Consider the following 26,187-nt stretch of genomic DNA (forward strand, 5'->3'; position numbering starts at 1 on the left):
AGATTGGCAGGAATAGGGCTGAGGTAATAACGAATGGTGGTAGGAGGAGGGTTGGTTTTATGCTTTAAAATTGCAATTTTATTGTTATGTTATTAGCTGTTGGGAACATCATTAGTGATGTGGAAAAAATTAGATATATATCAAAATACAGGTTGAGAAGAGCTATGATAGCCATGAAGGTAGGTATAATGAGGGTTTTTTGTTGTTGTTGTTGTTGTTGTTATTTCTTGAATGATAGCTCATTTGGGTAAAAATCCTGTTAGCAGGGCATTTCTTCTAGAGATAGTGAAGTGACAAGGATTATAGATGATAGTAATGGTAATTTATTTCACATATAGGATAGTGATAATGTTGTGTTACTTATATTTGCACTGAATAGTATAAATATGGTTATTGTTAATATTAGGTAAATTATTAGATTTGATAATGATGGTGGGGCTATAAATTAAAATTGTGATTATTCAACCTACGTGGGCAATTGATGAATAGGCTAGAATTTTTTGTTGCGTTTGATTGTATCCTCCTCAACCTCCTATTAGAAGGAATAGAACTGCAATTGCTAACATTATATTTAGGTCTATTGAGAAAAAGATTTAGAATGTAATAGAAATTGGGGCTAGTTTTTGTCACATAGAAAGGATCACAGCTGATGCTGGAAAAAATCCCTTGTGTTACTTCTGGAACTCAGAAGTGAAAGGGGGAATTCCCAGTTTCACTGCTAAAGCTACAATAATTATTGGAAATGCTCTTTGGTTTAACATATTTATAAATACCAGGATAAACTAGTTTGGTAGTAGTCATTTAACTTTAGTGACTCATAGGTCTGCAATGTCCTGGTTACTGAACCCGCATAACTCACGTTAGAATACTGAAGAAAACACTGGACTGGATATTAGGGTTCCTAGATTCCATTCCTCCATTGTCTAAAACCCACTGTATAACCTTGCAGAAATTCTCTTGGCCTTGATTTCATATCAGCCAAAAGAGGAGGTTGATGTAGATAATCTCTTAGGTCTCTCCCAGCTCTGATAGCTATGATTTTAGCTTTCCAATTTATTTTTCATTTTCATGATTGCATGAAAAAATGCCTTGCATACTTCCCTTCTCTGTGAAATAAATACATTAACAAAGAAATAAGTTTATTCAGTGGAAAGAGTAGATTCCTATTAAAATATTTTTGTTATTCATATTGTTGTTGAATCATATGGATTTCACTGAGAGATGGTTAACAACTGGCAACAATTTTGGTCTAATATTGTTCTAGCATTACAAACTAACTGTAGTTCTAAAACTCCATCAGGACTGCACAGAGATTATAAGCTGCCTTATTTATTGTCAGCTTCATGTATTTGACCTGTATTTTAAAATGAGTCAAACAAATTATAAGTTTTTTCTATGAAAAGATATGGATATTATTATAGCATCACCACACAGGAGGCAAAGCCTGTTTTGTTTTTTTTTTTATGCTTTAAAGTGTTTTTGTTTGTGTGTTTTTGACCATAAATGTATTTTCAAAATTCACAAAGCATAAAAATGCCAATACTGTAGATTATTTATAATAATCCATAATATATAATAATTATTTATTATAACTATAATAATCGAAACTTCTTTATAATCAATGCATTTTCAGCATCATCTGAAATGATATCAGTTTATAATGATATACTTTGCATTTTTGAGCAAGTTTTGAACATTCATTGAATTTTCAACTTTATTAGTAATCTCAAGTCTCACAACAATGCCGTAAGGTAGACAGCTTAATGTCCCATTTGGACGATGGAAAACCTCAGGTAAAAAAATTACATGATTCCTACAAAATCATTCAATAAGTTAGACACCTAATTAGAAATAAGACATAGAAATTTATTTTTTTTAAATTCCACTTTTCCTTTTCTTAGATTTTCTTTTAACCTTTTTTATTTATTTCTCTCATTTGTGCTTAAATATCACTGAGCTCAATTGAATTAAGCACAGAAATATTTAAATCAGTACACATAGTTTCACAGATACTTATACACAAAAAGGTATCACAGTCTTACCACATATAAATAAAATTACACAAAACACATATCCACTGTTATAGAAATTACATAGAGGAAGGTGATTTTTTGGTAGACAGATTTGCTTTCCCATTTCTACTAAAGGAATTGTTTGGCTTTAATATGAAATATGCTCATCATCAATCAAGCCCATCTTTAATATGCTAAATATTCTTGAAAACTTTAAAAGTTTCTGTACTATATGCAAACTATAGGAGTTTAAGGGAAGGAAACTAAGAATTTAAGTTTTTACTTGGCTTTCTGCAGTGGTATTTAGTTATTTCTACTAGTCATCGACTCAGAAATTTGATGACATTTTGTTTTTAAAGAGGAAATGTGCATGATAAGCTTTTTGTGTTTATGTCTTACTGAGATATAAATAATAACTGGGAGATATTTTTAGTTGTATTTCTTTCATTTATATATATTACATATAAACACATATACATGTAAATTAACAAAATGTTCCAACACTAGGGAAATGAATAGTCTAGATTTTTCTCTAATAAATCAGAGCAGCAAATCTAATCTCATATTTAAGATCTATGGATGAATATGGATGCATCTGTGTATTCACAACCATGCTGACAGATGATGGTCACATCCGATGACTACTTGTCTATACGCAGACATAGTTCAAAATATATTGAGACCTAAAAGTGATTTTGAAAAAATAGTAGCTCACCAAATTTGTTTTACCATGTAATTAAAAGTACTTTGAAATCAATTACATGGCTTTAAAGAAGCAAGGATTAATTTTTTAGCAGTATGGTAAGTTTTATTGATTCTAAAACACATTATTAATGATAAATAGTAGCTAATCCATATTGAGAACCTACTGTGTGCAGACACTATTGCAAGTGTTTTACTTGTTTTAATTCATTTAATTCTCAGAATAACTATATGAGGTAGTGCCACTTTTATTCCCATTGTAGAGGTGAAAGAGTTAATGAAGAGAGATGTTAAGTAACTTGAGCAAGGACACAAGGCTCGTATGAGGCAGAGACAATGTTCCAGCTTGAGCAGACTGGTTCAAAGCCCGTGCTTTCTACCACTACTACCATCACTAGGATTTGAGCTGTATGTAATACTTATCTGAAAAAATTGAGTTCATTTATCTCAAAGCTTGCCAAGGCATTCATTTCCATGTAACAATGATTTATTCAGTGCATAGTATGTCAGGCACTGTCCTAAGTGCTTCACACAAAGCTTTACACAAATCAGCTCTGATATTCTGATAGACAGCTGACCTGATACTCTGACAGATGTCTGACTTGTCAGAGAGCTGAAGACTTTCAAAAGTACCAGTTGCCATATACTGATATAAATATTTCTACGTAAATAATTAGGTGGCTCATTTCATAAAAAATTAGAGTGCTTGTCCTGTTACTAATTATTTGAAACCAACTCTCCTAGCCTTCATCCACTTCTATTATTCTCCTTGTACTCATGGAAAAATGCTCCCAAGTTTCTTCCCCGCTTTCTGGGCTGACTGCAACTAACATATGGATGGCAAGATGCCGTTAAAGAATAAATCAGAAATGCTTCTTAACAACACAATATACTTCCCGAAGCTAGTGCTTGAGTATATAACACTGTGTTAACAGCAAGTTCAGATACATTTAAATACTTTTAAAATGTCAACTCTTGAGGTTAATGATAGTCCTCTGTATTATTAGATATAAGCCCAGGTTAGAGTTCAAGTTATATTGCAAATCCCATGCTTCTCCATTCTTGCACACTGAATGTGCACTTATTAGTTCTAGAATGTTGAAGTTCTGAGTCTTCAAGGCAGACCGCTTTTTTCACAAGGAAGAATCTCAGGTGCTCCAGGTATTATATGAGGTATAATTTTGGCAGCACTGGCAGCTCTTCATATCCTGTGGAAAATGATGTTCCCGTCTTCGATTGAGGGAAACCACTTATTTATCTTATTAGGAAGTAATACAAGCAGCTTCCCTTGTGAGTAAGGAATAGGTGCTATCTGTCATTTGCTGTCTTCTTCCCTCATGGTAGACAGAGTTTGGTCTTACGTACGTAAAGGCCACCTCAAGATATTAGATTTGTCTGGGTCTGAAGGGTTTCTTGACAGCAACCAAAAGCACTAATCCAAACTACATAAATATAAATAATACAAAATGTGCAGGAGTTTCAGCTCCGTGTGCCATGTGTACAACTCATGGACAATCCACACTACATACCAGTCTTTGAGGCAATCCAGTCTCGATACTTAGTCACTCTGGTGTAGACCCCAGGTTTTTTGGGAAGAGCACATGATTGTCCCCAACTTACTATACCTACAATGTACCAGATGTCATGATTATCATAAACCAGAGGTCCACCAGAATCACCCTGAAATAAAAACATTTTAAATTGTTAACTCTACTTTAATTCAGTGGGAAAGTATTGTAATCTGACGTTCACAGAAAAAAATGGAAATTGGTACACAGACCACAGCCAGATTTCAGACTAGTTAATCGGTCTCTCAATTGAATTAAAATTTCTGCTAAACTTTAAAGGGCATTTTTGGGGGGGGGGAAGGCTAACACGCATTCACAGGAAATGGTTGCATTATTTCTGTTTCAGTATCCTTAGTTTTTCTTTTTTTTTTCCTAGTTTGACCAGATCCATTTAGCATGGTGTAGTAACTATGTACATAAAATGTTAAATGTGAGATTAGCATTTGTAAGCCTAGGCAGAAAATTTCAAGGATCTCTTCTAAATGCTGTCACCTTAATTGTATTTTATGGACCTATTCCTGGTTTCTTTTTTTTTTTTTTTTTTTTGAAATGGAGTCTCACTGTGTCACCAGGCTGGAGTACAGTGGCACAATCTCGGCTCACTGCAACCTCTGCCTCCTGGGTTCAAGTGATTCTCCTGCCTCAGCATCCCAAGTAGCTGGGACTACAGGTGCGCCACCACGCCCAGCTAATTTTTGTATTTTTAGTAGATATAGGGTTTCACTATGTTGGCCAGACTGGTCTTGAACTCCTGATCTCAGGCAATCCACCAACCTCAGACCCCTAAGTGCTGGGATTATAGGCATGAGCCACTGTGCCCGGCTTGTCTCCTTTTCTTTTACTCACCTATTTCTAATTAGTTTTCCTGCTGAATTTTTATAAGCTCCTTTAAATCTCTTTTGGAAAACAAAAAAGAACAAAGAATATTAAGTAAATAAACAAATAAACATGTGTTCATTAAAAGTGTGGTCTCAGCAGCTGAACTACCTGTTTCAGGCCCAGCTCTATTAATTACTGGCTGTGTGACCCTGGGTAAGATACTTAAGCTTTCTGTGCCTCTTCTTCACTTATTTATTTATCTATTTATTTAATTATTTACTGAGTTCCTATTCTATGTCTGAGGCAATTTGGTGTCTATTAGGGACAAAATGATGACCAAAAATGACAGGACCCTATGCTCTTAGAGTTTGAAGGTTAGGTTAAAAAAACAACAACATTATTAAATAAGCCTACAAACAAATGCAAAATTTGACTGTCAAAGAAAAACAGGAAATTTCCCCTGATGAAATTAATTGAGCTGATATCTGAAGGAAGAAGAGGTAGCCACATGGGAAGTTGGGGTTAGGTGTGTTCTGGGCAGAGGGAACAGTATTGCAAATACTCTGCGGCATGAAGGGGCCTAGCAAATTCAAGGGCCTAAAAACAGAAGTGGGTGGAGAGAGGAGTGTAAGGGGGGCAAATAGTGTGTGAGGAGTCTGGAAGATAAGGAAAGACAAGTCCATGTGGAGCCTTGTAGGTCTCGGTTAGAAGTTTCAGTTTCTCATCTTAAGACTAAGGGTAAGCCACTGAAGTATTTCAGAGGGACATTTGACATGATTAGCATTTTATTAGAAATGATTCTGGGTCTTATTTGACTAACACAAGAGAGGAGCATAAGGGTAAAACTGAGGAAATTTCTCAGGAAGCTGAGACAGGAGAATAGCTTGAACCTGGAAGGCAGAGGTTGCAGTGATCCAATATTGTACCACTGCCCTCCAGCCTGGGTGACAAAGCAAGACTCTGTCTCACACACATACACAAAAAAAGAAGAATGAAATTAGACCTTTACCCTTACACCATGTACAAAAATAAACTCAAAGTGGGTTAAAAACCTAAACCTAAAACCTGAAATTATAAAACTACTAGAAAAAAACAAGACAAAACAAAACAAAACAGAGAAAAAGCTCCATGACATTGGTTTGGGCAAGGATTTTTGAATATTACCTCAAAAATTCAGGCAATAAAAGCAAAAATAGGCAAATGAGATTGCATCAAACTGAAAAGCTTTTGCACAGCAAGCAAAACAAAACAACAATTAATAAAGTGAAGAGACAACCCACAGAATGGGAAAACATGTTTGCAAACCAAACATTTGATAAGTTGTTATATCTAAAATATGGCCATCAGGTTCATGAAAAAAATGCTCAATATTAAAAATCATCAGGGAAATGAATTAAAACCACAATAAGATATCTCTTTACTCCTAGTAGAATAGTTTTTATCAAAAAGATAAAAGATAAGTATTGATGAGGATGCAGAGAAAAGGGAGCTCTTATACACTCTTGGTGGGAATGTAAATTAGTATAAATATTATGGAAAACACTAGGGAGGCTCCTTATAAAGTTAAAAACAGAACTATCATATGATCTAGCAACCCCACTTCTGGAAATTTATCCAAAAAAATTAAAATCAATATGTCAAAGAAATATCTGTACTCCTGTGTTCAGTGCAGCATTATTCACAATAGCCAAGATATAGAATCGACCTAAGTGTTCATCGGTATGTGAAGAGATAAAGAAAATATGGTATATATACAAAATGAACTACTCTTTAGCCATAAAAAGAATAAATTCTGTCCATTTGTGACAACATAATGAGTCTAGAGGACTTTATGCTAAGTGAAATAAGCCAGGCACAGAAAGACATCATTTCACCTATATGTGGAATCTAAAAAGTTGAATTCATAGAAGTAGAGAGTAGAATGATGATTACCAGAGTCTGGGTGGGACTAGGGAGGTAGAGAGTGAGGGAAGGGGGAGTTGCTAGTTAGAGGGTGCAAAGTTTCAGTGCAGAGGAATATGTTTTGAGATATACTGCACAGCAGGATGTCTATAATGAAAAATACTGTATTATAGATCTCAAAATAACTAAGAGAGTAAATTTTAGATGTCTATCACAAAAAAATGTTAAGTGAGATGACAGATACGTTAATTAGCTTTACTTAACTATTCCACATTGTATACATGTATCAAAATGTCACATTGTACTCCATAGATATAATACGATTATGATTTATCAATAAAAATAATGGACCGTGAAATCTGAGCTGGAAAAGTAGATGGAAGAAAGAAAAAGATTAATGAACTATAAGAAAATAGAGAAATCAATGGACAGTAGGTGTCAATGAAGTTGATAAAAGACTGTTTTTCATTCAATTAGTCATCAAATATTTTCACCACACACTTTTAGGTGCTGAGAACATAGCAGTAAATAAAATAGTCTTCTTTCATGAAACTTACATTTTAGTTAGTGGAGAAATAGGCAATAAGCTAGATAAATAAAAATACTGTATACTGGATGGTGACAAAGTCTAAGGAGAAAAATAGAACAGAGAAAGGACACGAGGAATGCATGTGTAGGCTGTGCGTGTTGGGAGTGAGAGCTGGTAGAATAGGGTATAACATAGGGAGCAGTAGTTAAAAAGTAAGGGGGAAACACTGGGTGGTAGTAGTCAAATAGGAAGATGCAAATTAGCATTTTTGAAGATGGAGCAGTTTTTGAGGACAAGGCCCGTAGTGTGACTTTAAAGAGGAGGGTCTGAGGTAGCTGAAGAGTATACAGGATCAGTGGAGAAGAGGAGGTCTAGGAACTCAGTCCAGCATTTAAACAGGTCAGTGTTGATAATGCTGGGCTTAGAGTGGAGAGAAAGCCTGTTTCAGGTGTCGCTGTCATGAAAGAATGAGAGGGGCGAAGGGAAATGACTAGGAGGCTGGGGGATGAATACAGATAACTATAATATTGCTTTTATCTCTTATTAAATAAAATAATGTAAAATATGCTTAATTTTTGGCTTAGCGTATATTCAACTCTCAATACAATTATTTTTATTGTTATGATTATTAAATAAACATCATTCTCATTGAAAGAGATGCCTTTTTTTTTCTCCTAGGTAAAATATATGCCAAACTCAGAAACAGCTAATGGAAACTTTCCTTGTAAACTTTTGGCCTTGACTTTAAACTTACCTTACATGCATCTACTTTTCCTTCCATGAATCCAGCACATAACATTCCTGGAGTTATCAGGCCATCATATACATCCTTTCTGTTACACACATCAGTGCTTATGGTTTCCACTCTGGCTTGCCGAAGTTTATTTTGTGTAGGTCCTATTGCACAAATGGACAAACAAATAAATAGTATTCCTCAAATACAACTAGATCGAAGACATAAAAGACACACATACATTATAAATTTTATATTTCCAGTAGCAAAAGCCAAAGAGCTCTCATCTTATTTTCTGTGCCATAAATGTCCACATGCAAGGAGCCATAAATATACATGTCCCAGTATTATATAACATTTGTGAATCTCTCAAGGATATTAGGAGTCTTAAAACTACACGCAAAATATTACATATACATGCATTTTTTTCATCAGGAGAGGGTCTGTAGTCCTCAGATACTCAGAGTATGACATTGATCTGGTCCAACTGCCACATTTTCCATATAAGGAAACCATGGCCCATGGAAGTTCACTGACATTCCAAAAGCTATTCAAGTAGAAACCAGGACACAGCTGCACAGATCTATTCACCCTACTCTACCCTGTTATGTGTTATTTAGGAGTGTCTCACAGTCTGGGAAACAAAATGAATGCCCAATATGTGCTAGTGACCCGATGACAACACAGAACAGGGCCGAGTTTTAGGAGGAGAGGATACTGCACAGTTGAATACCGAAAAGTAGTATAGGGCTCTGGGTTGAAGCCATTGGCGGTACCCCCGAGCTAGCTGTTAAGAGACTTTAAAGAACCTCTCACAAAGCCAAGATGGGCATGCATGGAGCATGTGGAAAACTTTTCATGGAATAAAATTCTGTCAAAAAAGAGATAGATTAAGATATATTAGCACTAGTTTTTTTCTGGATAGCCTTGATAGAAACTTCAGTATTCTTATTTCTAATTAAAACATTTCGTTAATCCTTCTCTTTAAAGTAGAGTGAACTACTTTATGTAGAAATTTTAAGTTCTGGTTTTTAATTTATACAATTACTAGACTTGATGCCTTTTAACACCCCTAGGAGGTGGGACAGAGGAAAAAGATACAGATTGTATTGACTAACCAAAATAAAAATGCTCAAAATATTTGCAACCCATTTTAATGTTTATGACCATCATAAATTCTCATAAAATGAGAAAGATTCAAATAAACAATGGAAAAAGCTATCATTACATTTGTGATTTCAGGCATATGCTGATTGAAATAAAGTATATATGATTTAAAGTATATGTAACGCATTTACATCCAGGAAAGACAAAATCTGTGATTACTTACTGCCTTGCACTCCCATAGTGTTCTGTCCCTTCTTATATCACCTGATGCAGTTGTTTTTTCCTTCTATATTAGTCTCTCTCCCTGACTTTTTTTTTTTTTAACCACAGCTCCAATTGTAGAGATTCCTTCCTCCTTCCTTCCTTCCTTCCTTCCTTCCTTCCTTCCTTCCTTCCTCCTTCCTTCCTTTCTTTCTCTTTCTTTTTTTGAGATGGAGTCGAGCTGCAGTGCAGTAGCGAGATCTCAGCTCACTGCAACCTCCACCACCCAGGCTCAAGCAATTCTCCTGCCTCAGCCTCTTAAGTAGCTGGAATTGCAAGCACACACCACCATACCCGGCTATTTTTTTGGTGTATTTTAGTAGAGATGGGGGTTTCACCATGTTGGCCAGGCTGGTCTTGAACTCCTGACCTCATGTGATCTGCCCACCTCAGCCTCCCAAAGCGCTGGGATTACAGGAGTGAGTCACCGCATCCCACCACCACTACTCCAATTGTGAACTCAAAGACAGGAGTCGATTTTTACTTTTAACCCACAGTCTCCTGTTCTGCCCAAGGCCACACACATTGGAAAGACCATTATTTTTATAAAAAGCTTAAGAGGGATTCCTTCAGATAGATAGCTTGTTTATCTCAAGACATTTTTGTGCTAAGAAAATTAGGTTGAAACTACTCACCATCATCTACAATGGATCCAAATCCTGTGACAAACACACTTGTTTTAGGTGGCAACTTTATAGATGAATCTGGGAGGCAAACTCTCTGGACGATATTTGAAAACTCAACTCCAGTACTGAGTTGTGCCAAAGCAATGTCATTTTCATTTGTTTCTCTATGGTAATTCTCATGAACAATAATTTTCTTCACATTTCGTTTCACTGCAGGTGGTGTTATAGTTGTACCAAAAGTAACAACCCATTGAGTTGGGTCTTTATTTCTGCAAAAAATTAAAAAGTAATACTTGGGATGCTTTACTTAATTCTGTGAACAAGACTGAGACTGTATTTCTTCCCAACTATCAGTATTATGCTCCTGAAACATCCTTTTGGTAACAAAGTTTGTAGTTGATAACAAAATAGGAAAATATAGTTCTTAAAATTATTACAATTATGTACAAATAATATGATTAGTTTCCAATTTTTAAACTTTTTGCTTGCTAGGAGCTTTTCAGGTTCTCTTTCTTCCTGAATTTCAACAAACTGTGTAGAAATTAATTTTGATTTGTTTTGGATAATGCACATACTAAGAGGGATTTTCTCTCCATGTCACATCATCAACCCATTCTTATTTTATGACTCACTTGTTGGCTCTTATTTTACTGGGTTTTACTGTGATCTTTGAAGTGAAGTGTAATTTGTTGCTTTGCAAACCTTCATGTGTACACAGGGTTTTTTCTCCACCCTAGTCTCATATCCCTCCCATACCCCTCCCTTAGATACAAGGGCTAAGTAATCCTAACTCAAAGTCATGCTCCTACCACCCATGGATCTGGCCTGGTCAGTCCCTCTTACTAGACTTTCGGTTCTCCTTTCACATAGGTGCTTTTCTCTCCCACAAGCTTTATATCATAAGCAAATTCTATCTGGTTCTATCATCTCTTACTTCCTTATGGTCCTCCAAAGCCCAGTACCTTTTTTCTAAAGTTATCCTCATCCTGAATGACTGGAAATATATAGTAGCTTAAAATTCTCTGGGTGAAGAAAGGATTACTATGTTGGTGAATCAACAACCTTTAAGTGTAATAATAATAATAATAATAAAACCTGAAAGATCAGCAGTTTCCTAACGGCTGCACTGCCCTAAAAATGAGCAGAGCCCAGGATATGGGAGGGGTTCTTCTCTCATCTGTTTTACTTCTTTACACATTAAGATAAGATTGTATTCAAACCAGAAATCTTAGGACTGACAGAAGCAACCATTTTGAAAACTAGACACTAGATACTAGAATTCTCAGAGATATAAAGACATATATGACTTCAGGCCTTAAGGAGTTCACAAATGAATCAGATAGAGAATAAAAATTATCCCATCCCTTTATGGATTGCTAATGAGAGAGGAAACCTCACATGATAGGCCAATTCAACATGTTTTATGAATAAGAAAATTAAGATCCAGAAGTTCGGTGACTTGTGCAGGTGAGTGACATGCCTCTGGTTAGTGCCAAAAGGAAATGGTCCAATCAAGAATGTTTTCCCCACCTATGCTGTGTTGCAAAGACTGGAATCATTTTTCATAGACATAAAGGTGCTGAGATTTGTCTTAAACATGATTTTGAAAATACATTATTTCTGCAGAAAAAATAAATTTATAGAAATTTAAAGATGTGAATAATGCGATATTATTTTCAAAGTACCATGTAGTTTTCCTTTGCAAAAGTATGCCACATTGTGCGATTACATGAAATTATTAATATATCACTCCCAAATTGTACTCGTTTTTATAAAATATGCTATAATCTGTCTCCCATATTTTAAAAAAATCCTTCCTTTAACTTCACAACTGCCCTCAACTGTCAAATTTCTCTGATCCCTTTCATTTAGAAACTTCTTAAAAGTGATTTTAAAACTTACTGCATCTAATCTTCCCTCCATTCTCTGTTGAATTCATTCCCATCCCTATCACACCAGAAAAACTTCTTTTATCAAGGTCACCAGTACTTTCTTCTTCATCAATGGCCAATTCCCATGTAGATCTGCCTGTACCTAGAGCCTGCACTGGACCTGCTGAAATAAGTTATTTCAATGGCCACAGCTTATATTCTTCACTAAATATTAAGTTGGCATTCTGGATTTATTATTTTTAATTTACATAAACAGAGATCAGTTATAAACTAAAGTGGAAGACATTCTCACAAAAACAGAAGTGCAAAGGTTGGAGGACTGTATGAACATGAGAAAATTAGAAAACCTTCACAAGTGAGTGGGACTCAAACTTGCCCCTAAGGCATAATCATGGTTATTTTGAGAGTTGTACATATGCACATGTAAGCGAGTTGCTTTTCTCTTCTCCTCTATAAGGAAGCAACAGATAATCACCTTAGTATCTTGGAACCACCTGGGATGCTATCCTTAGAAGGATGACAAAGAGCCTCCGAGAATCACCAAGGATAGGCTCCTTTAATAAGATGCAGGATGAGGAAGTAGTGCCACAGGCCAGGCAAAGAGTCTTTATTTAGAGTTTCGTCTTTGAGAGTTTAAAGGAAAAGCTTTCTGTACCATGATGGTAAAACCTCAGGGAAGAAAGATAGTGTGTTCCTGACCTCCTGGGGCTGTAGTGTGCCTGTGTATGTCTGTGTACATGAACTGACACATCTGAGATTTAAGAGGTACAAATTTTGCTCCGTTGTACATAACCAGTCTTGAATACGGTGAGGGCAGTGAGACAAGGCAGGAGGTCTCTCCTCGCTTTCACACAACATTCTGGACCAGACAAGCCTGCAGGGTTCCTAGTGAATGCAATGAAAAGATAGAACTTCAAGAGGAATACCTATGATTCTTTTTTTATTTGTAAAGTGATGGCAGTGCTGACAATGGGAAGTTAGAGGGATTAATTGGGAAAAAAATAGGTGACTTTCTTTTTGAGTATGTAAAAGAGATTAAACTTGTTACATGTATAATAGTCTTCACACTAAAATAATCTACATATAATTTTATATAGTATATAGTGGGAAAGATAGTACTAGGGTCATGATGATAGAAGAAAATATATAATAAGAACTTTAAATAACAAAAACCAAGCATCATAGATAGGGCACAAGGCAAGTATAATCCATTTAGGGGACACCTGGATCTACCCTGAACACAGCAAAGGATAAACTGGCGAGACTGGACTCTTCTGATGCGCTAAATCAATGGCAGATGAGGACTGAGAAAACAAGGCTCGCAGCAGCCTTGTCTGACTTACTTCCGGAAGCAGTGAGCGGCTGTGAGCAGCCATGTGTTACTGATGAGGCTGGCTCCGCACTGATGGCCTGCCCCTATAAGCTGGAGGCTGGCCTGCCATGGCCATTCCCCTTCCATAGCTGTTTCCCTTCCTTGGACAATTCTTTGAGTAGAAGAGGATGCTGGTAATGGCATGTTTGAAGATGTCATCCTTATTCCACAGCCTGCCACAGAAATACATGTTCATTTGTATTCATCACAAGGAGGAAAAAAGTATATTCTGATTTGCTTTGGTTGTAGACAATCCCTTGTCCCTGCTACCTTGTGAGCCATTCATAGCACTCAGCCTTTGAGCTTATTTGATACAGGGCTTGCTGATCCTACTGAGGTTCAGAAGAAATGTTTACTAACATTTCAAGGCATTCAGTGCAGGAATTAACTTCTATCTTTATAAAGCATATATAGATAGATAAATCATTGAGCATCAAAAATGTATAGATCTTCTGTTATGTGAATTAGATGTATTTATAGCAACAGACCTTTTACATGAGAAAATTAAGCCTTGAAGAGGGAACATTGCTGGCGATCACCCAGCTGGTAAGTGACAGAGTGAAATATGAAATTAGGAGGATCCACACCAAAACTTGTGGTAGTATCCTTATTACTGAGAAACAGCCCAATACTAAATGTGGGTCATGATTTTCCCTTAACTAATAGCTAAAGAGAATCAATTTATTGGGTTTGCAAAGCCCTGTATTTTAACAGATATTGGCCTCTTTGGTCTCTTAAAGCTTGAAAAACTAGTTTCAAAAAAAGTCTTCTTCCCTGATATCAAACCCTCAATTGACTAGATTTCAAGTCAATCTTAAAAGAGACCTGTAAGTGTTACATTTTTAATGGGCATGTTTGTCCACAATAGACCTTAACTATGTAGCAATGCTGGAATGTAGAGTGCAGAGCAGGAAGAGGCAGAGAATGTACATGACAGATACTTCAATTAAAATGCAAGCAAGTTACAAAAAATTAAAGCCTAAATGTTACCAGTTTAAAACACTCTCTTGAATTGTCAGAGTATTAAAAGAGTTATTTATAATGAATATTAATATAATATCTGTAATAGTATATAAGATGTTTTAAATCACATCTAACAGGTCATATAAACTTAAAATTGTATTTGATATAAATTTATAAATTTAAGTACTTCAAATACTACAAATAATAAAAAGATTAAGTGTTCAGTTTACAAAAATATGAAATGAGTTTTTGAAAGCTTGGTAAATTTTACTGCTAACTTTTCTATGACTTCTTTTCATGATCTTTTACTGTGAAATAAACAGTTAATTGTGGGTTTTGGAACTTACGACTGTTGAGAAGATTCCTCATCTTTTTGCTGTCAAGAGCTGGAATAAGCAAAACATGAGTTAGTTGGCAGAAGAATATATTCCCATTTTCACGTTACCCTGTTCAACTGGTCATTAATAGAAATGTTAATTATCCAAAGCATACATATTTCAAGAAAGCATGAGATTTGTCATAACTAAGTAATGTATAAATAACCCTTTAGTTTTATTTTTGAGTCAAATTGTGTAATTTACTTTAAAATTAAATCAAAGAGCATTTTACTTTCTGATTTTGCTCAGGAAAAAGAAACAGAAAGTAGGAAATAATAAATAGGGATAAATGTCCCTGACTGCTTTCCTTAGGGGCTTCAATATAACTTGGGGGAGCAATCTCCAATTCCCATCACAACTGGTGTTTACCCACCTATGTGGTTTTAGGCATATTCCTAATGGCCAGTTTGAAATGGTAGCTCTATGGAGCTAAATGCATCACAGACCCCTGAGGGCCCAATTCCCTGGTCTAACGGAGTAGGAATTTAGTCAATTCCTAATTGACTAAATTAGGCAGGTTGATAACCTTGTCTCCCTGAGGATCTCATGAATGGTTTGGATGGTTGTGGCTCAGGCAGCAGACATTACAGACGTGAAGTTCTCTCACATACATCCAATCCAGAGACGCCAGCCGTATACAACCTTTCACTTCATTTTATGCTTCAGTTCTATGACATCTTTTTTTCCCTTCAAATTTATTCATTCATGTTCATTATAACTCAGCTACATTAGATGTTTGTTGGGTTAGTGATTGGTTTTTTGTTTGTCAGTGAGAAAATGGTGAATTATATAGCAATTTTATCAGCAACATTGACTTGCCCCCAAAAAGGGATGTGAGCCCCTATTCCTACTAGAGGATTCAGGGATATTTATCTTTATTTAACAAAAGACATGTACGTGGCAGAAGAAAACACACAGTTAAATCTTCATTATTGAGCATGGTCAGAGAATATAGATATTTTGGTATTAAAACAACTTGTATCATAAAAAATTATTGTATGTAACCAACAATGCCAAAATGTTTTAAATAAATTGTACAAGAAACTATATAACGTAACAACTCAGTAAATATAACATAATGTCACTTTTATAATAGATGTTTTACTTTAGGATATATGATTGTGGCCTTAGGGACAGTTATATCATTAGGAATTGAAATTTCCGTTCATAGAATGCTGGAAAACACTTTGTTTTACTTTGGGATATAATTGATCAACAATCAAGATGGATACCATACTCTCCATTATTTCTAATTACTTCATGAAAACACAATTAATATTTACGGGGATTCTATCTCAAAATATATTTAAAGAACTTTTCTGATTTCTAAGAACAAAAAATTAACTTTAGATAACTTGTTTCCTAAATAACTACATGGATATTGGGAAGGGTTGTCTTTTGGGTCCAAAATACAAGTCCCTCTCCCCTCCTTTTTGTATCAAATCAGGAGTAACTAAACTTGAAAATACATAACAAGAAGCAATAAATGGAGCTGGAGCACCTATCACATGTGAGATGCATGCGTGTGTTTGAGGGAAGGGTAAGAAAATAATAAAAATAAATAAATAAATAAAAAGAAAAGAAAAAGACATAGTTTCTGACTGTGACATTTAAAATCTTATTTGAAACACATTATTTTCCTACTTTTAATTACACATTGGCATAGAAAAATAAAAATGTCTCCCAGCTTGGATTCCAACTAGCTGTAAGGTAGTTTGAATTTTAGTTTCCCAAACTTTTTGAACTTCCTTTTCTTCCACTTTGGGAGGAAAACAAAGCAAGAACTTTCCTGATTTCGTTTTGTGAGGAATAAATAAGGAAATTAATGAAAAATAATTTTAAGTGGGAAACAAGCTAGAGAACCTCTTTAGATTTCATGTCACTGGCTCTTCCTATAGGGGCAAACCTTCATAAAGATGTCTTTCTTTGATACTATAAAAAAGAACTCCCAGAACTAATCTGTAAAGACCTCTGTGAGTCACAATACCTGTGTCTAATTCTAACCCAATGCCTCACATCATCCTTGAGTCTCAGCTTCTTTACCTGTAAAATGGTGAAAGTAATACCTACCCTTTGGAACTTTTGTAAGGATCCAATAATATATGATATGGGAAAAAGTTTAGAAACCTTATTAAAAGCCCTAGTAAAATATGAAAAAAATATGTTGTAGCTTCACCCATGTCCCTGCAAAGGTCATGAACTCATCCTCTTTCATGGCTGCATAGTATTCCACGGTGTATATGTGCCACATTTTCTTTATCCAGTCTATCACTGATGGACATTTGGGTTGGTTCCAAGTTCTTGTTAATGTGAACAGTGCCACAATAAACCTACATGTGCATATGCCTTCATAGTAGAATGATTTATAATCCTTTGGGTATATACCCAGTAATGGGATTGCTGAGTAAAATGTTATTTCTAGTTCTGATCCTTAAGGAATCACCACACTGTCTTCCACAATGGTTGAACTAATTTACACTCCCACCAACAGTGTAAAAGCATTTCAATTTCTCCACATTGTCTCCAGCATCTGTTGTTTCCTGACTTTTTAACAATCACCATTCTAACTGGCTTGAAATGGTATCTCAGTGTGGTTTTGATTTGCATTTCTCTAATGACAAGTGATGATGAGAATTTTTTCATGTTTGTTGGCTACATAGATGTCTTCTTTTGAGAAGTGTCTGTTCATATCCTTCACCTGCTTTTTGATGAGGTTTTTGGTTTTTTCTTGTAAATTTGTTTAAATTCTTTGTAGATTATGGATATTAGCCCTTTGTCAGATAGACAGATTGCAAAAATTTTCCCCCACTATGTAGGTTGCCTGTCTACTCTGATGACAGTTTCTTTTTCTGTGCAGAAGCTCTATAATTAGATTCCATTTGTTAATTTTGGCTTTTGTTGCTGTTGCTTTCGCTGTTTTAGTCATTAAGTCTTTGCTTATGCCTATGTCCTGAATGGTACTGCCTAGGTTTTCTTCTAGAGTTTTTATGGTTTTAGGTCTTACATTTAAATCTTTAATTCATTTTGAGTTAATTTTTGTATAAGATGTAAGGAAGGGATCTAGTTTCAGCTTTCTGCATATGGCTAGCTAGTTTTCCCAACACCATTTATTAAATAGGGAATCCTTTCCTCATTGCTTGTTTTTCTCCAGTTTGTCAAGGATCAAATGGCTGTAGATGTGTGGTGTTATTTCTGAGGCCTCTGTTCTGTTGCATTGGTCTATATATCTGTTTTGGTACCAGTACCATGCTGTTTTTTTTTTTTACTGTAGCCTTGTACTATAGTTTGAAGTCAGGTAGCGTGATGCCTCCTGCTTTGTTCTTTTTGCTTAGGATTGTCTTGGCTATGCGGGCTCTTTTTTGGTTCCATATGAAATTTAAAGTAGTTTTTTCCAATTCTGTTAAGAAAGCCAATGGTAGCTTGATGGGGATAGCACTGAATCTGTAAATTACTTTGGGCAGTACGGCCATTTTCACAATATTGATTCTTCTTATCCATGAGCATGGAATGTTTCTCCATTTGCTTGTGTCCTCTCTTAGTTCCTTGAGCAGTGGTTGTAATTCTCCTTGAAGAAGTCCTTCACTTTTCTTGTAAGTTGTATTCCTAGGTATCTTACTCTCTTGGTAGCAATTGTGAATGGGAGTTCACTCATTATTTGGTTCTCTTTCTGTTATTGGTGTATAGGAATGCTTGTGATTTTTGCACATTGATTTTGTATCATGAGACTTTGCTGAAGTTACTTATTGCTTAAGGAGATTTTGGGCTGATAAGATGAGGTTTTCTAAATATACAATCATCATTCTCAGCAAACTAACACAAGAATAGAAAACCAAACACCACATGTTCTTGAGGGAATGTTTTCTCTTTCTGGGTCCATAAGGGGTTGTGGTTTTAAGGGCAAGAATTTCCTAGCACCATGCACCCCTCCCCTCTCTCTCCATCTGGGAGATTTAACAATGGTTTATGTTTAAATTTCGCGGGCACGGGAAGAAACTATAAGTCAATCACTCCAGCAGAAGTTCTAAGGAACTCCTTTCATTGGCCCAGGGTCTTAGAGAAGGTGGGGGTTCCTCCCAGGTTAAAAGTCCCCTTCTTCACACCCCTTCGGACTCCATGTTTGGGTTCCCTTCCACGAACACTCCCTTTGTGGAAGCTGCTTTCCTCTCCTGGATTCCATCTTTCTGGATTCTCTCATTCAGTGTGAGAGTTAGCTGTTTCTTTCTCTCTCCTTCTCCTCTTTCTCTCTCTCTTTAAAAAAACCACTTTCTACAAACACTTGAGTCCGGCATTTACTGCGCACTGCTCTGTGGTCCCCTCTCTCATTCTTGAGAGGACAGGAGATCAAGAACCTGGAGAAATGTCCTCTCAGGGGAGCTGAGGGCACCCTGAACCCCAATATGACATCCTTACTTATTAGTGGGAGTTGAACAATGAGAACACATGGACATAGGGAGGGAAACAACACACACTGGGGCCTGTCAGTAGGGAGGGCCTAGGAGAGGGATAGCATTAGTATTAGGAGAAATACCTAATGTAGATGACGGATTGATGGGTGCAGCAAACCACCATGGCACATTTATACCTATGTAACAAATCTGCACTTTCTGTAATTGTACCCTGGAACTTAAGATATAATAAAAAAAAGCAAAAAACATGTAATACTAAATAATACTGAATTTTATTTTACTTTTATTTCATGCTGATATATATATGTGCTTACAAAAAACAAAAATAATTATAAGAGAGGGAACCACAAAAGTGTCAACTAAAAATAAAAGACTTACGTGTGAGTCTAAATGATGGTTTGTTTATGGTAAAAGGCAACTGTTTGGTCTTCAAACTTTGATATAAAGCCTTTTCAATTTTTTTCTTGATTTGTTCAGCACTATCAGTAGATGGATATCGAAACATGAGCACTATAAGAATGTCCACACCTTGTTCATCTGGACTGAAGAGCAAAAAAGCAGATAAAAAATACAATTTATCTAATCATTAATGACTTTAACCTATTAGGACTCATATTAAACTTAAAAAAACATAATGGATGATATGTGTGAATACCAGATTTTTAAATTTCTGTAAATACAGAGATTAAAAATGAGTGTATAATGACCAGGAAGTGTTGGAAGCACTGTAGAAGAAATAAAGACAACATGCTAGAAATACTGGATAAATACATACCTGAAAACAACTGTTCACTGCCCTTACCTAGCTCATAGTTTAAAGGGGTTTGCAGGAGGAGATGCTCATGAAATCATGCTTTATATGTACGTACAAGCCTTGCTTTTTAAGGCAATTTGAGCAAAACTGTAGCTAATACCACTATTCTTTAGAAGTGGTGTGGCAGGGAGGAGGCTTTTGTTTACCAAACCCAGTTTCTTTTGTCTCCTGAGCACAGAGGTAGATTCCTTTTTCTGGGCTTTCTTGAAATTTATTGAAACTTTCTAATGAATCTGGCCAATGAAAGATGGGAAGAAATAATGTCCCCCACTTCCAAGTCTGGTTTCTAATAAAACCTCCCCTAGCATTTTCCTTGCCCTCACTCTTCCCTTGCCTGCCAACCAGAGGCAGAATATCCAGTTGGCAATTTCATTTCATAATCCCGATTGGCACCCATACCCTTGCCCCAACTTCTGACTCTTTGGACTGTATCATGGAGATGAAATAAACCTTTACTATATTAAAGCACTGACATTTTGGTGTTTGATGGTCTGTTAATAGATAAATGATTAAAGAAAGCACTTATAAAAGAGAATCATTTGATAAACACTTCAAACATATGAATTTATATTGTGATGTGTAGGGTTAGAAAGCCTCAAGTAATCTTTTGAGAATGAGTTTAATTTGAGAGATAAAAGAAAAGAAGAAAGGGAGAAAGGGAAAGAAGGAGGAGGGAGGAGAGAAAAATGGAAAGGAGAAAGGAAAAAAGAAAAAAACAAGAAGATATTAAAGAAAGAAGTGCAAGAGAAAAAGAAGAGACATGGGGTCCTCAATCATTAGCCATATTTATATTTACTTTATCACCAAGAAGTGAAGGAAACAAGCAGATATATAATTATAAATATATCTATAAATAGACATATATCACTATGGAATCTAAGCTTTTTAGACAACGTATAAAAACATATTCAGGATGGATTCTAGTAATTTTAGTCTCTGAAAATAACTTCATGATTCATTTTTGTATATTATTTTTAACCAAAGCATCAAAATGAAAAGCCATTTTAAAATAACAATAAACATGCACTGTCTTGAAAAAAAAAAAAAACTTTACTGCGGAGAATGTCATTGTCTGATGGTGGGGTAGGCTTAACATGAGGAAAACAAAAAAGACGTTCAGTTCTACTTAGCCCCTAGCTTAAGAGGTGGGGGAGGAGGAAATGTTAGCTGTGTCATCCCCCGTTTCCTATATTTTTTCCCTTTTTTTCTATCCAATAGCTGAGATTTTCTTGTCAAAAAGCACCTTACCTTTTTCTACTGTGATTGGGAAACAGGTAAGAAAACTTGTGCTGCTCAAGATTTATGAAATCTGTGTGTTGTTGTAAAGACTTGCTCAAGGGCAGCTAAGCAATTAGGTACATCAAATACCTCATCTTAACAATATTGACTTGAAATTACAAACCAAGTTTACTTACCTTAATTTGATAACATGAGATTTGATAAATCGATTGCCTACAGAAGAACGTCGAAATATCCTAGACATCTGATTTTTGAAACAGAAGTTAGTTTTCAGAACTTAAAAGTAAAATAAAAAATAGTAATAATTTTAAAAAAGAAATATTAATCTTAAGAAAAGTGTTATTCTTTGTTTTATCTAGAGACTTCAGGCAAAAAAAAGGTGTTCAGCTCATTTACAGCCATGTTAATGGGTATACTGAGAGTTGTAAGACTAAACCTGGGGTCTAATCTTTGTGGAACCAAATAAGCACAATAAAATTATTCAACATTGCTAAGCATCTGTAAAATGGGATAAGAACAATATCTGTCTTATACAGTTGATTTGAAAATTAAGTGACATTATATTACACATTTTACACCTTGTTTGGTATCTATTAAGCTATTGAAGACAGTTTTAAATACTGTCAAGTGAATTACTTTTTAAGACAGCATCTTTATTTCTTTTCTTTTCTTTCCCGCCCCCCTTTTTTTTTTTGAGACAGTTTCACTCTGTCACCAGGCCCCAGACTGGAGTACGATGGTGCCATCTTGGCTCACTGCAACCTCCGCCTCCCACATTCAAGCGATTCTCCTGGCTCAGCCTCCCGCGTAGCTGGGACCACAGGTATGTGGCAACGCTCCCAGCTAATTTTTATATTTTTTAGTAGAGAATGAGTTTCACTATGTTAGCCAGGATGATCTCGATCTCCTGACCTTGTGATCTGCCTGCCTCAGCCTCCCAAAGTGCTGGGATTACAGGAGTGAGACACCACGACTGGCCAACAGCATCCTTATTTCTAAGAAAGCCTACCTTGTTTGCTGCACTCATCTCAAATATGGTATCTCATCATGCAGTGTTGACAGAATTTGTTGATTTCTTAAAAGATTATGTCATCACTTGACCATTTGACATGACTTGAAATGACTCCTGCCATGTGACTCTGACACCCTCACTTGTTAGTCACCTCTATGAGAGACAGGATTTCACGACTGGTACTACGCTTCGGAGTAAATTTCACCACACTGTTATACCAACAGAACTTCATTACTTAGCTTTCCCAGTCTGAGCCATTGGAAAATTTTCAGTGCTCAGGAAACTAATTTCCTAAAGGGTCCTGATTTCAGCTGGCTATTGAAGCACTGCCTTTTTTTTTTTTTTTTTTTTTTTTTTTTTTTGAGACGGAGTTTCGCCCTTGTTACCCAGGCTGGAGTGCAATGGCGCGATCTCGGCTCACCGCAACCTCCGCCTCCCGGGTTCAGGCAATTCTCCTGCCTCAGCCTCCTGAGTCGCTGGGATTACAGGCACGCGCCACCATGCCCAGCTAATTTTTTGTATTTTTAGTAGAGGCGGGGTTTCACCATGTTGACCAGGATGGTCTCGATCTCTTGACCTCGTGATCCACCCGCCTCGGCCTCCCACAGTGCTGGGATTACAGGCTTGAGCCACCGCGCCCGGCCTAGCACTGCCTTTTTGTTAAAAAAGCACTGGGCTAGTTGGGTGTGGTGGCTCATGCCTGTAATCTGAGCACTTTGGGAGGTCAAGGTGGATAAATCCCTTTAGCCCAGGAGTTCCAGACCAGCCTGGGCAACATGGTGAAACTCCATCTCTACCAAAAAATACAAAAATCAGCCAGAGTCATAATCTGGTCTCAAAAGTAATAAATAGATAAAAAAAATTTAAAAAGCACTGGGCTGAGAGTTAAGTCAGAATAACAGATCTGTGTAAGTTTACATAATACCTATTTCCATGGTAAATTTTGCCAATTTCTACATCCTGTTGGAAGAGGGAAAGTCTCCCTCCCCACAAGATTCCTTCCTCTCCCTGAGTCTTCTAAATGTAGTAACAATGCCCAGTAGACTTTACCTCCTAAATGTTAAATCCACTTCCCTTGATTCAATCCCACTGCTATGATCTCAAATCAGCTCATTAGAAATTTGTATCTGGGACTTTGCAGCAGCCTCCTTATGGCATATTGATGTGGTTCTACCCTATCTTCTGTCCCCTCAGTTGTTCCCTCTGAATGCTGCAACCAGGGTGATATCTTTAAAATGCAAACCTGAGTATATTAGACTCCTTCCTGCCTCAAGCTCAATATTGCCCTCAATACAATCTTACCCATGTATTGGCCCCTACTTTGCTCCGTCCCTACATTCAAAGTCTCTCTCTCTCTCTCTTTCTCTCTCTCTCTCTCTTCCCCCTTCACCCCCCCCATGTTAAGGGGGTTTATTTTGTAAAAGCTTACATGGCAATATCCTAGACAGGATTTCAACAGGCACTTAACATACACTCAGTGACAAGATTAAGCACATTAACAGAGAAATTTTAAAAAACGAAGTCAGCAATAATATTTTATAGGACAATGAAACATTTCCCTGGAAGAAGAAAGAGACTCACCTGACAAAGAATAGGGATCATTTACAGCAGGAAAAATCAAATTTACATACTTTGAAATCATTATACAGTTAACAGAGAAAGTTCTGCTTAAAGTTATACCTCCTTTCTTGATTTCCATTAGAATAACAGTTATTATTAAATTATTAATTTAATATTAATATTAAATTAATAACTATTATTATTTAGTAGAAACCCTATTTTTAGTCCCACTAAAAATGCAAATTAGCTGGGCGTGGTGGCGTATGCCTGCAATCCCAACTACTTGGGAGGCTGAGGCAGGAGAATTGCTTGAACCAGGGAGGCGGAGGTTGTGGTGAGCCGAGATCATGCCACCGCACTCTAGCCTGGGCAACAAGAGTGAAACTCTATCTCAGAAAACACACACACACACACATACACACACACACACACACAAGGCATATAATTATCACTTCTAATTGAAGGCTGCTGCTAACTATAGTCATTGAAAACTATTATTAAAATTCCTGCTAAAAGGATAGCAACAGCAACCGCTAAAGCCATTCCACAATAAAAAAAACAACTGCCTCACTTTCATCCCCAGCAAAGGGCACTGCATTGGGTGTTTTCTTCCATCAGCTGTATGGTCTGTCACTCTGGTCTGATGATATCAGGCAAAATCATTCAATTGGTTACTTCTCTTTCTGGGATAGGTAGCTCTGTTGGGATAGCTATGGTTTCTTTACACCCTTTTAGATTAGCTCAAACCTGTGCCTGGTCTGCAACTCTATTCTAGTTTGTTCTCAAGATGTACACGAAATAGAAAAGGCTTTGAAAGACATGCTTGATCCAGAACATCAGAGGAGATACTCCAATGGGAAAACCAAAAAGGTTTTCCTATAACCAATGGCATTCAAGATAGCACCAATCTTCTTTTTTCCTGTGCCTCTCAGGATTCCACCACCAATACTTGCAAGTGTGTCCAATAGATGAAGAGGAACAAAAACAAGCATCACTTGGCTTACAAAGAAAAATAATATCTCAACGGTAAATACATAGGTAACCATACTCTTCAAAACTACAAGCAAAACACTTGCTACAAGTGTACACATACTGGCACACAGGAGAACAGTGAAGTGGGAGCACCACGCCTGCTCATGATTCCCTGTACCCACAGCATTGCCCATTCATACACTGGCTGCCACACCAAAGCCAGGGGGCAAACATGTAGACTACAACGGCCAGTTCACAGATGATGCCCTGAGTTTCCAGCTCTGCCACGTTAATTAGTCCTGCAAGAATGGTTCCAATCTCAATGATTCGTCACTCAATATATACCTATTCCAGTCTGAGCCATTGGAAAATGGCCCAGAATCACAGGGAATGCAGTCTAGGTGGGACTTATCGTTTGGAGACTATGGACCTTGGAGTGTTAGAATCTGCCTGGGCCAACACCACTTCCCAGTTCTTACTGTCTGCACTTCTTTTCCTCTACATGTGGTGGAATAAAACTCAGATCAATACCTGGGAAGGTTGGACTAGGGACTTTTCCCAGGACTGGGGCTCCTACATCCATTCAATATACTCAATATACACCTATACATCTATTTTATAATAAATAGATTAAAAATTTTAAAAAGCACTGGGCTGAGAGTTAAGTCAGAATGACAGGTCCATGTAAGTTTACATAAGGTGCAGCCTAGTACCTTAGGTAGTGGGCAGTGCACCAGCAGGCTCCACACTGTCCCAGATGGTAGCCAGGTCTCCACGCCCTTGAGGAGAGAGGGTTCTGTGGCAGCTGGGAGGAGCATGTGGGGAGATGGAAGATGGAAGACGGAAGCAGAGAGGAGACAGAAGAGTCAGGGACAGGAAGGAATCTTGTGGGGAGGAAGACTATCCCTCTTCCAACAGGATGTAGATATTGGGGGCAAAATTTACCACAGAAATAGATCTTATGTAAGCTTACATTGACCTGTCATTGTGACTTAACTCTCAGTCCAGTGCTTTTTAAAATTTTTAAGTCTATTTATTATAAAATAAATGTATAGGTGTATATTGAATATATTGAGTGGATGTAGGAGCCCCACTCCTGGGAACAGTCCCTAGTCCAACCTTCCCAGGTATTGATCTGAGTTTTTTTCTACCACATGTAGAGGAAAAGAAGTGCAGACAGGAAGAACTGGGAAGTGGTGTTGGCCCAGGCAGATTCTAACACTCCAAGGTCCACAGTCTCCAAACGAGAGTGCATTAAGTCCCACATAGACTGCATTCCCTGTGATTCCAGTGATATCTTAAGGCAAGATAATACCCTTGC

At 36.8% G+C, this 26,187-nt stretch overlaps 1 protein-coding gene across 1 annotated transcript in view; it reads right to left on the bottom strand.

Annotated features, from left to right (window-relative positions):
- Positions 1-1,898: 1,898 nt before the first annotated feature.
- LOC116537246 (transmembrane protease serine 11F) overlaps positions 1,899-26,187 on the bottom strand; it is a 69,266-nt gene continuing 44,977 nt past the window's right edge. Inside the window, exons 4-10 of the mRNA XM_032259304.1 lie at positions 21,499-21,566; positions 19,648-19,811; positions 14,834-14,872; positions 13,495-13,696; positions 10,269-10,528; positions 8,287-8,429; positions 1,899-4,394 (exon numbers count right to left, since the gene is read on the bottom strand). Of these exons, the coding sequence (XP_032115195.1) occupies positions 4,236-4,394; positions 8,287-8,429; positions 10,269-10,528; positions 13,495-13,696; positions 14,834-14,872; positions 19,648-19,811; positions 21,499-21,566 (1,035 nt within the window). The 3' untranslated portion in view covers positions 1,899-4,235. The remainder of the gene's footprint in view (positions 4,395-8,286; positions 8,430-10,268; positions 10,529-13,494; positions 13,697-14,833; positions 14,873-19,647; positions 19,812-21,498; positions 21,567-26,187) is intronic.

The sequence above is a fragment of the Sapajus apella genome, unplaced genomic scaffold (genome assembly GCF_009761245.1).
Source record: "Sapajus apella isolate SASKATOON/1434 unplaced genomic scaffold, GSC_monkey_1.0 scaffold108, whole genome shotgun sequence".
NCBI classification, from domain to species: Eukaryota; Metazoa; Chordata; class Mammalia; order Primates; family Cebidae; genus Sapajus; species Sapajus apella.